At 45.2% G+C, this 14,435-nt stretch overlaps 1 protein-coding gene across 7 annotated transcripts in view; it reads right to left on the bottom strand.

Annotated features, from left to right (window-relative positions):
* MARF1 (meiosis regulator and mRNA stability factor 1) overlaps positions 1-14,435 on the bottom strand; it is a 40,432-nt gene that overhangs the window by 11,075 nt on the left and 14,922 nt on the right. For all 7 annotated transcript variants that reach the window (XM_040458963.1, XM_040458964.1, XM_040458967.1 and 4 more), the window contains 9 exons: positions 12,714-12,794; positions 10,407-10,643; positions 10,161-10,280; positions 9,354-9,529; positions 7,381-7,601; positions 6,521-6,663; positions 6,209-6,342; positions 4,023-4,225; positions 2,400-2,627 (listed from right to left, as the gene is read on the bottom strand). In XM_040458963.1, the coding sequence (XP_040314897.1) occupies positions 2,400-2,627; positions 4,023-4,225; positions 6,209-6,342; positions 6,521-6,663; positions 7,381-7,601; positions 9,354-9,529; positions 10,161-10,280; positions 10,407-10,643; positions 12,714-12,794 (1,543 nt within the window). The remainder of the gene's footprint in view (positions 1-2,399; positions 2,628-4,022; positions 4,226-6,208; positions 6,343-6,520; positions 6,664-7,380; positions 7,602-9,353; positions 9,530-10,160; positions 10,281-10,406; positions 10,644-12,713; positions 12,795-14,435) is intronic.

The raw sequence follows: 14,435 nt of genomic DNA, 5'->3' as shown, positions 1-14,435 counted from the left end.
CAGGAGGATGGAGGGCAGACCCCCACACCAGTTACCATGGTGACAGATTTCCCCTATCAACAGAGTCAGGTCTAGGGGAGTCTGAGTCATCTTGTTCAAAGCCTAGACCACTGCTACTATTGTAGCCTTTCAAGGAGTAAAAATAAAAACCTGTTCTTTCCAGGCTACTTAGATACATCTCTTGATTCTGAACCCATGCTCCGCAATGAATCCTCTAGGGAGCTTATAAAAGATGCCAATGCTCAGAGCACACTGGGCCTAATTGCATCAGAATCTCGGGGGGGGGGGGGGGGGGGAGGGGTCCGCTCCTCAGCATTCCCCAGAAGCTTCCCGGAGATGCAGCAGCAGCCAGGGCAGCGCCCCAGAGCCTCTCCAATCCTCCCCCATCTTGACTGCTTGCGCCCAAACTCCCCACTCACTCGCCCTTGCTTATCAGAGTCTCTGGTCATGGCTGAGTCCTGCTACCCACTGAAGCACTCCACTGCCTTTATGCTGGGTGACTGAGTATCCAGGGGGCCCCTCCCATCCTGTGGCCTTTCAGTTCCTCAACTTCCTCATCTCCGGGGATATCCCCTTCCACTGACTTCCACCGTGGACCCATTCCCAGGTCGCACGTGGGATCTCGCCATCTACCGCCCGCTGCCGAGGTAGCTCATGCAAACCTCCCGTGCACCCTGTGCGCCAAAGGAGGCCTGCGGCAGATGCTGGGGTGGGAGACGGAAAAGAGATTCGAATGATCGGCTCTTCCTCCCCTTCTCCAGCTTCACCTGCACGGACTCGCACCTCCTCCCAATTAAAACCCTCTGCCTTCTTCACTTTCCTCTCGTGTCCACCTTGGCGCTGATAGGCCATGAATTCATTACCACTCTTGTCATGCTCTGTAAACAACTTTGTCCCTTTGGTGCCTTTTCTTTGCACCATCTGGCAAACTCCCACCTCGAGCCCGACGGTCTGCTTTCCGAGCCAGCAGCAAACCCAGGGTAGCGCTGTGGGCACCACCTCCCTCCTGCGGGGCTCCCCTATTCCCCGTGCCCCTGCCTCATGTCCTGGCGGGCCCCCCACACCGCACCGTGCCATGAGGGGCCTCAATCTCGAATCCTGTGCCTTTCATCCTCTATGCAGTTGCTCTCACTCACTTCACAGACAAATAGCTCGTGGTGGGTACCCCCCTCCTCTTTCCAGAGAGGAACAGCAAACTTCCCTGTGTCTACATCCGCCCGCTACTCCCTCCCTCTGGTCGAAGCACTAATATCAGGGCTGTGCCCTGCTGTCTGCTGAATGCCGATTCCCATGCCTGCCTCCTCGGAAACCCCACCCCACCACCTCTTGTCTGTATATTTCTCTTCTCTCCCTCGAGCACATCCTTCCTGGCGGCTCTCAACCATGCTCGGGTCTCTCCACCTGGGAGCAAAGCAGCCACAGAAAGCTCATGGGCTCAAGGTCCCGTGGCCTTGCCGCCACTGTGCACTCCTGCTGCTCCTTCACAAGGAGACAAGCCGAAAGGCTGTATTACCTGTGACCATTTTCTTGCCTCCTACTCCTCCTCATGCCTCGACCTGCTCAGTGTGCCTCTGGTCCCCACTCACTGGTGGCGACCCCGCCCGCCCAGCAACACCAAGTTCCTCCATGTAGCCAGGCCCGAAGGTCACATTAGTCCCTGCCTCACTCGTCCCAGCAGGTGACAGTGCTGGCCGTTTCCCCTCCTTGGATTGGGAGTGCCACACTCCTAGCGTCCTCCCTACTCTGGGTCCTGTGAAGGTTCTCCCCTCAACTGGACAGGACGTGAATGCATCCCTTCCATGTCTGTAACCAGGGCTGCCCCCCTTGGTGGCACTTCCACTCTGCCTCCTCTTAGTGAGTTTTCTTGGCCCCAGGCTGGAGGCAGCCTGAAACCACCCAGGTGCTCAGTCTAGGACAGGGAGGGTTAGTTCAGTCCAGGGCAGGAAGGAAGAGGAAGTTACCCTCTCCAATCCCGTGTTATCAGCAACAAGGGCTGTTGTGAGCCTAGCCTGCTCCTAAATCTACTCGAGTGAGTCAGAATCTGTGGGGAAAGAGATCTGGGATTCCAGCCTCCCCTAAACTTCAGAAACGATGATCCATTTAGAAGAATATACCTGAGGAAAAAAACATCCTCGGATAAAAGACACCTCATCAGTTCAGAGTCATTCCTTTGACAAGGCCCTGAATAAACACACAGAAGCAAGACCAAAAATCTTAGCTGCCAAACCAGAGCCCCTATTAGGGTAATCTCCTATCACCTAATAAGGTATTAATAGCAAACAAAGCACTTACTGTGAAACAGAAACTACTGCAAGGTGTGAACAAAGAAACGCGAAAGCACAGGAAAACACCCCAGCGAAGATGACGCCACATTGCCGTGAAAATAAAAATCTGCTAACCTTTACAACATGGCAGAGCTTCTGTGTTAAAGCTGAAACTGAACTGACATCGTAGTCTTGGAGACGAAACGTGTAACCAAAAGTTTTAGCGTATTCCGTAAGCAGATCTGTCATCATAAGGCAGTTATCTTTTTGGGACCGAAGGAGTTTGACAAACTGGGCAGCAAGAGCTTTGAATCGTTCTACCTCTGTCAAAGTGAGGATTTTTTCTTCTCCACATTCCAATACCTTGGAAAACACACAGCAGGAAGAAGGCGAGATTGAACAAGTTATGATTGTTCATAGAATTAAGTGGCATGGAAATGTATTCGGTTAGTAACGGAAAAGCACTGTGGTGTTCTTTAATGGATATAGAGCTTCAGTTCTGCAAGATGAAAAAGTTCTGGAAATTGGTTGCACAGCATGTGATACATTTACCACCACTTAACTGCACACTTAAAAAGGGTTAACAAAGTAATGTGTATTTGACCACACACAAGAGGAATTTAAAAAAAAAAAATTTTTTTTTTTTTATGTTTATTTATTTTTGAGAGCAAGAAAGACAGAGCATGAGCAGGGGAGGGGTAGGCAGAGAGGGAGAATAGAAACCCGTGCAGTCTCCAGGCTCTAGGCTGTCAGCACAGAACCTGATGTAGGCCTCAAACTCAGACTGTGAGATCAGGACCTGAGCTGAAGTCAGACGCCTAACTGGATGAGCCACCCAGGCGCCCCAAGAAGAATTTTAAAGGCACTTTAGGTGCCTGGGTGGCTCAGTCCGTTAAGCGTCTGACTTCAGCTCAGGTCATAATCTCCTGGTTTGTGAGTTTGAGCCCTGCATTGGGCTCTACGCTGACAGCTCAGAGCCTGGAGCCTGCTTCGGATTCTGTCCCTTCCTCCCTCTCTGCCCTTCCCCTGCTTGCACTCCGGTATCGCTCTCTCTAAGATAAATAAATAAATTTTAAAAAACACAAATGCTAATGAAATTAACAACAAAAATCTGGTTTAACTTAGCAATGGCTTAACAGCTAAGCATTCATATCGCCTCGCGTACTCGTCCCCAGCACCAACCTAAGAGATTTGAAAAATACGGCACTAATGGAAAAACATTCCATTTAAGAAAACAAACTATTGGGGCGCCTGGGTGGCGCAGTCGGTTAAGCGTCCGACTTCAGCCAGGTCACGATCTCGCGGTCCGTGAGTTCGAGCCCCGTGTCAGGCTCTGGGCTGATGGCTCAGAGCCTGGAGCCTGTTTCCGATTCTGTGTCTCCCTCTCGCTCTGCTCCTCCCCCGTTCATGCTCTGTCTCTCTCTGTCCCAAAAATAAATAAACGTTGAAAAAAAAAAGAAAAAAAAAAAAGAAAAAAAAAAGAAAACAAACTATTAAAAAGAATCAAACTATTTCATCTTTTGACAATAATTACTCTAAAATAAATTTGAAGATGGTTTCTTTCTTCATGGAAGGGGAAAAAAAAACCCACACTTACCTTGAAATACTAATGAGCCAAAAACATAGCTTCTCTTATCAAAATATTTCCAGTTTTCCTATTTCCTAACTACTTACTTCCCAGGAAAAGAGGCCTGAGAGAAAAAAAAAAAAATTCTCCCATATATTGTTTAGAAAAGTATCACTGGAATCTCTACTCACTTGTAAAATATCAGGTATGGCTTCAAAAAGTTCAAGTAGTTTAGTAAACCCATAGTATGCAAGTTTACACTGCCGGCCAAAGTGGTGATGGTAGGAGGGGATAAATTTGTTAAAGGGCATCCGGAAATGGGGTTGGTGCCGCAGCAAATCAACAACATCCTTGGAGAACTGCTTTGTCCTTTCTATTTCATCCTGGGTACGCTCTTTAAAAAAAAAAAAAAAAAAAATTGATCAGTTATCACAGTCTTCCATTGATTTGTGTTGAACATTAGTGGTATAGTCCTATGTACAGATTACAAGAGGTATCATCTTTGCCTTCCAAATGCACACAGCCTAAGACAAACACATTCATATGCTCTCTCTGCAGAATGGTTTTCAAACTCATTCAAGGACACGATACCAGGAGGCCAGGAAACTATTATGGTACACAGTGAAATATACGTACATACCCATGTAATTTCACCTTGCAAGCTGGACATACTTTTTCTAGCTCCCTGTCCCCCACCCCTATCCCATATATAGGAGCCTGACACGTACGAGCATGTACATGACAGATCTCTGTACTTGTAAAAATAACCTAGAAATTATTTCTGTAAACTCGCACTTCTGAATAGCCACATGCTTTGTTTATTCTTCTGACCTTCAGTTAAAACTGTCAGCACAAAGAGTATCAGGCAACAAAAGTTTAACAAAAACACAGGGCAAAGCTTACATTTCACTTTTTATTTCAATTAATTTTTATGCATGTAATTTTTTTTGAAAGTTTTTAGGGCGCTTGGGTGGCTCAATTAATCGCCCAACTTCAGCTCAGGTTATGATCCCACGGTTTGTGAGGTCGAGTTCTGCGTTGGGCTCTGTGCTGAAACTCAGAGCCTGGAGTCTGCTTCACGGATTCTGTCTCCCTCTCTCCCTGCCCCTCCTCTGCTTGTCCTCTGCTTATGTCTCCTTCTCTCAAAAATAAATAAGGGGCGCCTGGGTGGTGCAGTTGGTTGAGCGTCCGACTTCAGCCAGGTCACGATCTCGCGGTCCGTGAGTTCGAGCCCCACGTCAGGCTCTGGGCTGACGGCTCAGAGCCTGGAGCCTGTTTCCGATTCTGTGTCTCCCTCTCTCTCTGCCCCTCCCCCGTTCATGCTCTGTCTCTCTCTGTCCCAAAAATAAATAAATGTTGAAAACAAAATTTTTGTTAAAAAACAAAAATAAATAAACGTTTAAAAAACAAAAAGAAATTTTTTAAAAGTTTTTTTTTTTTTTTAGGGGTACCTGGGTGGCTCAGTCAGGTGAGCACCCGACTCCTGATTTCAGCTCAGGTTCCCAGGGTTGTGGGATCTGAACCTCCACACTAAGCACAGAACGTGCTTAAGAGTCTCTCTCTCTCTCTCTCTCCCCCTCTCTCTCTCTCCCCCCTCCACCCGGCCCCTCTGCCCTGCTCACAAGCTCTAAAAAAATAAAAAATAAAAATATTTTTAAAAAAATTTTTAAGTAACCTCTACACCCAATGTGGCACTTGAACTCATAACCCCAGATGAAGAGTCACATGCTCTCCTAAATGAGCCAGCCTGGTGCCCCTCTATTGATTTTTAAATGAGAGTCATAAGACCGACATTCCTCACTCCAAAAAGCTCTCGAGTGCCATAATTTCATGAATTATCAGTGTTCTGCAGGAACACAGGTTAACAATCACCGATTAATAACAGTGGGAGAAGAGGACAGTAGACAGATGTAATTTCACCTGCCCTAGCTCCCAGACCTCAACCAGAGTGGCCAAAATATGAAAGATAAAGCGAAACATTTGCTTGAGCCTTCTTTCCTTCTCCAGAGTGCATGGTAAGGTAGCTCAGTTAAAGATAAGAGTCAAGCAAGAGCCATGGTAACCGACTCTCAGATGGATAATTATGGTGTCAACAGCCATAGACAGGCTGAAGAAGGCATTTTGGCAAAGTGCTGGTTATGCCCCTCTTCCCCCTAGAGGGAAAATTCTAAATTCTAAAAAACCAGCTTTTCTTATTGGTGAGTGGCTTCCTGCTCTGAAGAACCTAGGATCCACTGCACAGCACATAGTAGTTTTCACACTGCTCCTTCCATGGAATCTGCAGGAACCATGGGGGCAGGGAAAAGGATATGTGAGACCATGTTAAGATAACCACTGAGATATGCGACTGTCTTCCAGCACATTAAGGTCAACATACCTCTTTTGGGGATACAAATCACCATTTCACTATCTTGTTGGGACAAGCAGATGGTTGTGTCTGGGATCTCTGATACGATATCAATCAATTCACAAACACCATATTCAGTGACATCCCAGTCTTTTGAGAAACACCTAGAATTTAACCATGGAAATGGGTAAAGAATGAGACATATCACTTGCTAAATAAACTTTGTAAGTTTTCCAAAAGAAGGTTAAATAGAAAACGTTAGGTAATTATTTTAGATTTGTGGGAAGAAAAAGTGTCTTAAAATATTTGCTTTCATTTTTCTCCCCCTTCTCATCAACTCACCAATGGTAAGCCTGTGAGAACTCCCTCACAATGACCTGTTTGCTGGCTTGGGATTTGAGAAGTTTTAGTAAATCCTGAGTAAAGCGCTTCACCTGGGCCCTGTGGGTAAGGGTCAACAACCTTTTGGAGCCCATTCCGAGGATCTGTAAATCAAACACGTTGATTATTTATACTCGTAAGACCTTGGCACATACTGACTTTCTGGTTGATGGCATTTTCTCTCTCCCGTTACCGCTCTCAGACAATAAGCCCCTTTATGTGTGATGTCTGCATTTTCAAACACATGTAGATCAACAGAATGTAGATGTTCAAAATGAACATCTGCTCAAGTGCCTGGGACCCCTCACCCCCTTTTTGTTTGCCCTTCATACCCCTCCTCAAATAGTTGTGAATACAGACACAAAAAGCAACTAATTTTGTCTACAAAAGACAGCTAAGGTATTCCAAGCCATTTTACAAGTGGGAAGCTGTTTTACAGGGAGGAAGCTATATAACAGTCTAGGTTAACGGGTAAAGAAAGATTCCTTAGGAACCAACATGAGGCTCCAGCCCAGGAGCTCGTCTTTCACTCATTTACGAGAGGTAAGCCCGTGTTCTCGGCAGCTCCTCTGTAAGAGTGAACAACCCTGGGGAGCTCTGGGTTAGGAGAAGGGAGGTCAGTCTACACAGATTAGAAGAACAACACTTGACAGTGCTCTAAGGAGTTCGTTCTTTAAGTTGAAACTCACAGCTTTCTGCAAAAACCAAGAAGCCATCTTGGATGAGGTTACCAGCTAACCCATTTCTTCGGCTGAGGTAGCCAAAGCCACAGAGGAACATTCTCGTCTTTAAAATAATAATAATTCCTGAACTTTCCTTACCTGCAACACATGAGGCACAGCTTCCAGTAATTCTATCAGCTTGGAATATCCATAGTCTGATACCCGGCACTGCTTTGCAAAATGATGGTGGTAGGACGGGATGAAATTACTAATTGGGATGACACAGGACGGCTGGCTCTTTAGCAGGTCAATCACTTCCCTGCTAAACTGGATCAGCTGGGGGTTACCCACAGGACTTTTAGAACGCAGAAGCCAAGGATCTAGACAGGGGGAGAAAAAGAGAGCATTCCTAAGATATAAAGTGGGATCTTACCTCTGAAACAAAGGTAACTAACCTTGCACTCGCTCGCCTGAGCTCACCCATGACGACGCAGATGAGACCAAAGGGCCTCTTTACTTCTCAGCATCTATATTCAGGTTCTATATAATAATCAATGGGCCAGCCCAACTTCTTTATGGGCTGGCAGATGTTTTCCCACTATTTCTCGAAGTCCAGTAGTCAAAGCACAGTTCAGCATAGGGTTAACTTAAAGCAGAAGTGAAATTCCACAGCAAGTTTCCACCTTATAAACTCGTATTTCAACGACTCATTTGCATCTTGGTCCTGCGGAGCATACTTTCCCACAGAAACAAAGTTATAGATGGTCAGCAAGCAGGTAGCCCAGAAGAGCCGAGCTAACCCATGTGGAAGCTGAAAACATTACCCAGAAAATCACAGAAAGCAGCAATGTAAAACTAGCTGATATAAGAGTAAGAAAGAAATTTTTCTTGAACGCCCATGTACTTGAGGAAAAGTTTTCATTATAAAAGTATAAGCAGACAAAAACCTTTCTAAGACACTGGCAGGCTAACAACACAGGAGGAAGGAGAAACAGCACAGGCCCGGGAGCCTGCACAGGCCAGGGCTGAGGGGAAAGGCAGGAGAAGGTGGCAAGCAGCGTTGCTACCAATCTTTCTCCTTCCCTGGTTATCCTCACCCTTCTTCCTATAGGGGGAAAGAAAGGGAGGAAGTATTTAGGGTCAAAGAGAAGGAAATGTGCATATAGCGGCAACGATTCGCAGTGCTGTTCACAGGTCGTGGGATTAGACACCTGCGACTCAGGGATGCCCAGAACTCAGCAACCCACCCAAATCTGGGTTCACATTTCCTGGTCTTTTATACTAACAGCTAAATCTGTTTTCAGATTTAGCCAAGTCAGAAATGTTGACCACAATGAATTTCACAGGTAAATCTGCATTTAGAGAGATTTTCCTTCAACGACTTGAAACTACTTTTAAAAGGCTAGCCAACTGACAAGCCAAAAAGTCTCACAAAATTAGGTAGGGCTAAAGAGATTCGTCATTGTGAAATGTGGATTTTACATTTTTTACATAGCTTATGCTGGTACTCCCCAAAAGTCTTGTTCTGCCAAACCTTAAGCACTTTAGAGAGTAGTTTTTAAAAGATAAGGGGCGCCTGGGTGGCGCAGTCGGTTGAGCGTCCGACTTCAGCCAGGTCACGATCTCGCGGTCCGGGAGTTCGAGCCCCGCGTCGGGCTCTGGGCTGATGGCTCGGAGCCTGGAGCCTGTTTCAGATTCTGTGTCTCCCTCTCTCTGCCCCTCCCCCATTCATGCTCTGTCTCTCTCTGTTCCAAAAATAAATAAACGTTAAAAAAAAAAATTAAAAAAAGATCAAAGGAGGGCCGCCTGGGGGCGGTTGGGTAAGCATCCGACTCTGATTTCGGCTCAGCTCACCATCTCATGGTTCTTGGGCTCATCAGGCTCTGAGCTGACAGCATGGAGCCTGCTTGGGATTCTCTCTCCCTCTAGCTCTGCCCCTCCCTCACTCGCGTGCATGGGCATGCATCTCTCTCTCCCTCAAAATAAACAAACATTAAAAAAAAAAAAAAAGATCAAAGGAGACATCCACAGTGCTTTGTGCTTGGCAAATAGGGCTGCTGTGGAAGATAAAGGCCAACAGCCTCCTCTCCTAGTAGGTGGTGGCTCAGAAACATCCGATACCTGCCTCCTACCTGTGTTTGGAGGTGGGGGCTTGTTGTGAATCCATTTGACCACTTTGACACCATTCTGTGCAGTGGCGATGTTTACACCTGGAACACAGGTGATGAGGTGTTCTAAGGGGACACCCCCTTGATTTTCCGGCACTATTTCCAGTTCACCGAACTCTGCAGCATAACAATCTGGAAAGCTGAAGTGGGGAAAAAGAAGGGTATTTACAATAATGGAAAAGCAAAGCACCTGCTAAACAGAAATCTCTATCTTAATATATCCACAAATAAGTAATTTCTGTTTAAATCCCCAGGATCTGGGTTTGAACATTAGAATTAAGGTCCGAGGCAGGGGAGACAATCACTGTGGCACTGACCTCTTTGATGCAGTCTGATGAGACCAGAAATTCCTAGACAATTTTCCCAGCAGAGGGTGTTAAAAATAAGGCAACTGGGTGCTCAGTCAGTGATTTACCTGCTTCAACGCATTAGTGGCTTTTCTCTCTCAAATTTTGCAGCCCAGGGCTGAAGGCTGTGTACCCTCCTCTAGCACGTGTGTGCACCTGTAGTACAGCACTTACAATAATCTCGTCTTTGTGGAGAACAAGCTTTCTTATTCATTCCTTATGTTTCTAAAAATCTGCACAAATTTTCTTGTTCAAGTATTGAGTGAATGGATCCTATTTCAGATCTACTTTGACTGCAAGGTGCTAAAAATGTTAGGATGAAGCATTCTATAATACTTGCTTGGGAAGAGGTGTGGGCAGAGGGCAGACTTTCTAGAAAGAGGAGAACTAAGGCCTCATATCTCAATGGCTTTGACATGTTCACCTTAATAAAGGCACGGTGCCCTCATGTGTCTGCAGAAGACTATGAACCTGGGGCGCAAATGTCTTCAAAGAGAGGATCACGAAAGGAATCTTATAGGAGTCTGGATCAAATTCGTGTTCACTACAGAAAAGAGAACAAAACAGTTAGCTGACGTTTCTCAGTGGTCTAAAAGGTCTTCAAGGTAACTAACAGACGTTCAAGGACCTTATACACAAGGATTATTTCTAGAAGGAAACGAGGTTCTACCTGAAGTCCTTATCGGGGCAATGCTGTCTGCAGACAGGCTCGTGATATTCTAACTCTTCAAATATAATTGGGCTGCAATTTGTCGAGGAGCCGTCATGTGACTGCGAAGACCCCAAGGGGCTCTGCCGGGCCTGACTGCTGGGCAACAGACACACCAGTCTTCCGTTTCCTTGTTCGCGGATTGCCACCGTGTCTGTTAACTTATATAAATCCGATACGTTCAACTTGTGTCCAAATCTAAAAGCAAGGATAAGGGGACAGAAGTTGACTTGGAATGTTCTTCTCTGATTACACAGAAACGCCTGTACTGATTAAGTAAAGGGCTATTGCTAAGAACGGTTCCTCCACCTCTTCAAAAGTAAGATGGGATTAATTCTACTCTAAATTATTTCACTCCCAAGCCAGTAACACTTGGCACTTCCTTTGAGTCACCTCTGGCTCACTGCCCATCAGTCATTATGTCATTTGCTACCTAACCCTCGAACCCCTGCAGTTGCTGCATATGACCTCACCTCACTGTCTCAGATGGAAAGCTATCTGACATGACCTCTTTTGACTCCACTCCCCAAGCTGGAAATCCCTCTGTACCACCCCTCCCCATCTCTGCTCTGCTACCTCAGAAGAGGTAGGCTCCTTTCCAGCTACTCCCTCACCTCACCTATTCCTGAACCTTGAGACCCACACTTCCTGAGACTGGACTCCTCAATCATCCCCCCACCGTGTGTGTATCTTTCATACTTGGGAGCTTAAAGGCACAGGCTTGGAAGGCAGACAGATTTGAGTTCATATCCTTTTCTCTCCAGGATTTTATCCACAGGACTCGGGAGGGATGGCTCTCAAGTCACCAGCGGCTTCCTCCTCCCCTCCCCCCAAAACCCCATGCCACATTCTCCGCTCCCTCAATGACGCCAGCCATCCCCGCATGTCCTGGTAACACCCTCACCTCCTGGTTCTCTCCTGCTTCCCGTCCCAGGTGGTATTCCATCCAGTTCTGCCCTTCTCTTGGCTTCCCCTCACTCCCTCCCTGCTTCCCTGCCTCTCCTGATCCCCTTTAGGAAAGTAACGGTCACATCTTCATTATCTCCAGTGTCCAAGCCAAGGTCAAAACCTCACTGCACTTTCTGGACAGGCTTTATTTTCTATTTCTGTTTTAACCATACTAGCATCCTCTCAGTCAGCCAGGACAAAACAACTCAGAATCAAACTGCCTCTCCTCTCCACCTTGCCTGCTACATAAAACTAGTCACAATGTCCTATTTCACTGACAACTGAAACTTTGGTGTTCCAACAGCATCTGCTTGGACCCAGGACTGGGACAGCACTGTCCCTTCTTTGTGTCCTTCTCTGCCCTGTTCATTCCATCTCAGCTTGCACCGCCACCACATGGCCCGTTGTTCCGCCACTACTCAGGGCTCCGGGGCTTCAGAGTAACAGTCCAGCTCTTTGTTTTTTCCATCCTTAGAGCATTTTCTCCTCCTCACTCACTTGGGGATAGTTTTCTTTGTTCTATGTGATGATTTACGAGTATTTCCTCTTCCCGTCCAGACAGAAGCTCAAGGACAAGGATCGTGTCTTCCCAGCTCTGCACTCTCCACAGAGGCTCAGACTTTTTAAAGATTTTATTTTGGGGAGGATGGGCTAAATGGGTGATGGGCATTAAGGAGGGCACTTGTTGAGATGAGCACTGGGTGTTCTATGTAAGTGCTAGATCACTGGGTTATGCTCCTAAAACCAAGACTACACTGTATGTTCACTAACTTCAATTTAAATAAATAAATTAAAAAAAAAAGATGTTGTTTTTAAAAGTGATCTCTACACCCAACGTGGGGCTTGAACTCACAACCCTGAGATCAAGAGTCACACGCTCCACCAACTGAGCCAGCCGGGTGCCCCTAGACTTCCATACCACCCATACTTCCTGAGCATCTACTAAGCCCTGGGTCCTGAAGAGATGGTCATAAGTCAAATCCAGTCCTTGTTGTCCTAGAGCTTACAGCCTAGAAGGTGCTCAAAAATGTTCATTCAGTGATGAACAAAACGAATCAGTCAATGGGAAAAACATACAGCTTTAGGGACTGAGGTCTAAATTTATTAAAAATGAAAGACGTTTTTAAAATGTATGTTAAAATAGAAACGTGAATCTGGATACCATTGTCTCTACGTCATTTCCTCCACCAGGCTGGAAATAGTCCTCAACAGCTTTTCCTCAAGAGATTTATGCCAATCACCAACCAATATAGGAATTCTGGAAGCTGCCAATCAGTACTGACCAGATCAATGAAAAAAATAATAATAAACCTAACTTACTTTTTTTCATAGATATCTGTAAATTTAAAAAGAGGCAGACAGCAGGCAGGAGCGTCCTGAAGAATAGACATTGTTTCTGCACTGTAAAACAAAATTTTACTCAATTAGAAAACAGATGTCATTCGATATCAACAGAGGATTTCCAAGTGGTATTTTAAAAACACAGTTCATAGGGAGCGGAAAAATAAACAAAAACAAAAACAGAGTTCATAAAACTGATTAACACAATGTACAGTTGACCCTTGAATAACATGGGTTTGAACTTCACGGGTCCACTTCTATGTGGATTTCTTTCGATAAATGCAGTACAGTACTATAAATGTATGTTCTCATCATTATGATTTTGGAAACATTTTCTTTCTCCTAGCTTATTTCATTGTAAGAACGTAGCATATAACATACAACCTAGGTGTTAATCAACTGTTTATGTTACTATATCAGTAAAGGCTTCCAGTCAACAGTACAGTACGCGATTAGTAGTTAAGATTTGGGGGAATCAGAAGTTACATGGGGATTTCTGACTGCATGGGGGGGTTGGCACCCCTAACCCCTGAGCTGTTCAAGGGTCAACTGTATACACAACATAAATTTACCAGTTTCTGGTATGTCAAAATTTATTTTCTGGAAAACCTTGAAAAAGAAAGACTTTAGGGACAAGGTGATTAAAGAATATAAAGCCAGACACTGGGATTTTTATCAGACTCAAGCAGAGCACTTTTCACACCTGTGTATCAGAAGGACAATGACCGCTCAAATGAGACAAACACCTTGTTAACAGAAAAAAAAGGCAGAACAGCTTGAATGGCTCCTGCCACGTCGTGTGTCACGTGTTAGAGACGTGGACGTAGAATTCCCACAGTGGAGGATACACAAGCAGATACAATATCATCCCAACTATAGTTTTAAAAAAGGCAGCCAAGAACGATCAGAAGAAAACAAATAGGCAAACCGTTGCATGACTGGCTTCGAGCCACAGGATTATGGATTCCCACTACGCCCCACCCCCCACCCCCCAGCTTCTTTTGTATTTCTGACCTTTCCAAAGTTTCTTCAATGAGCATTGTTATTTTTATTCTAGGGGAAAAAAACATAATTTAAAATAATGGTGAAGTACACGTTACGGAAAAAGATCTTTGAGAGTTTAAACAGATTTTTAGGAGTGAGTTCTGTTTTACTAGTTGTCCCCAAAACAGGGAAAGCCAAAGAAGAAGAATCAAAGCACATTAAGAATGAAAGCACCACCAGATTCCTACAATTGACAGAGTTGAAGGCAGACTTACAGAGCTGAGTGTCTATTTGATGCTAAGGATATATCTGCAGGTTGAGAGCTTGCAGCTTTGTACATCTACCCTCTACAGACAAACCCACCTTCTCCTAAGATTTGAAGGGAACATTGCAGACTTTCCAGGCTTATAAACATTTACTGTAGAGGGCTACTATTTTTAGAACCTGTTCTGGATATGCGGTGTATTATTTTACTCCTAACCGCCTGCCAAGTTTAAGCTGTACTTCACCTTTGAGTAGTGGACTTGAGTAAGAGTTGAATTATTCTAACCAGCTTATTGCTACCTTCTAGCTCATTTTCTAAGTTCTGTCACAACTGAGAATAAACATTGCTGCGTGTGTAATCATCAAAGAGGGTTGGGAATGTGATGAAATCTATTTTATTTTTTCCAAAGTTGTTTCTGGGCCAAGAAGTTATTTCCTGAAATAAATGGTTTG

The sequence above is a fragment of the Herpailurus yagouaroundi genome, unplaced genomic scaffold, assembly GCF_014898765.1.
Source record: "Herpailurus yagouaroundi ecotype Mexico unplaced genomic scaffold, PumYag 222, whole genome shotgun sequence".
NCBI classification, from domain to species: Eukaryota; Metazoa; Chordata; class Mammalia; order Carnivora; family Felidae; genus Herpailurus; species Herpailurus yagouaroundi.
Note: the sequence above shows the minus strand (reverse complement) of the source record. Positions and strands in the feature narration are given on the sequence as shown.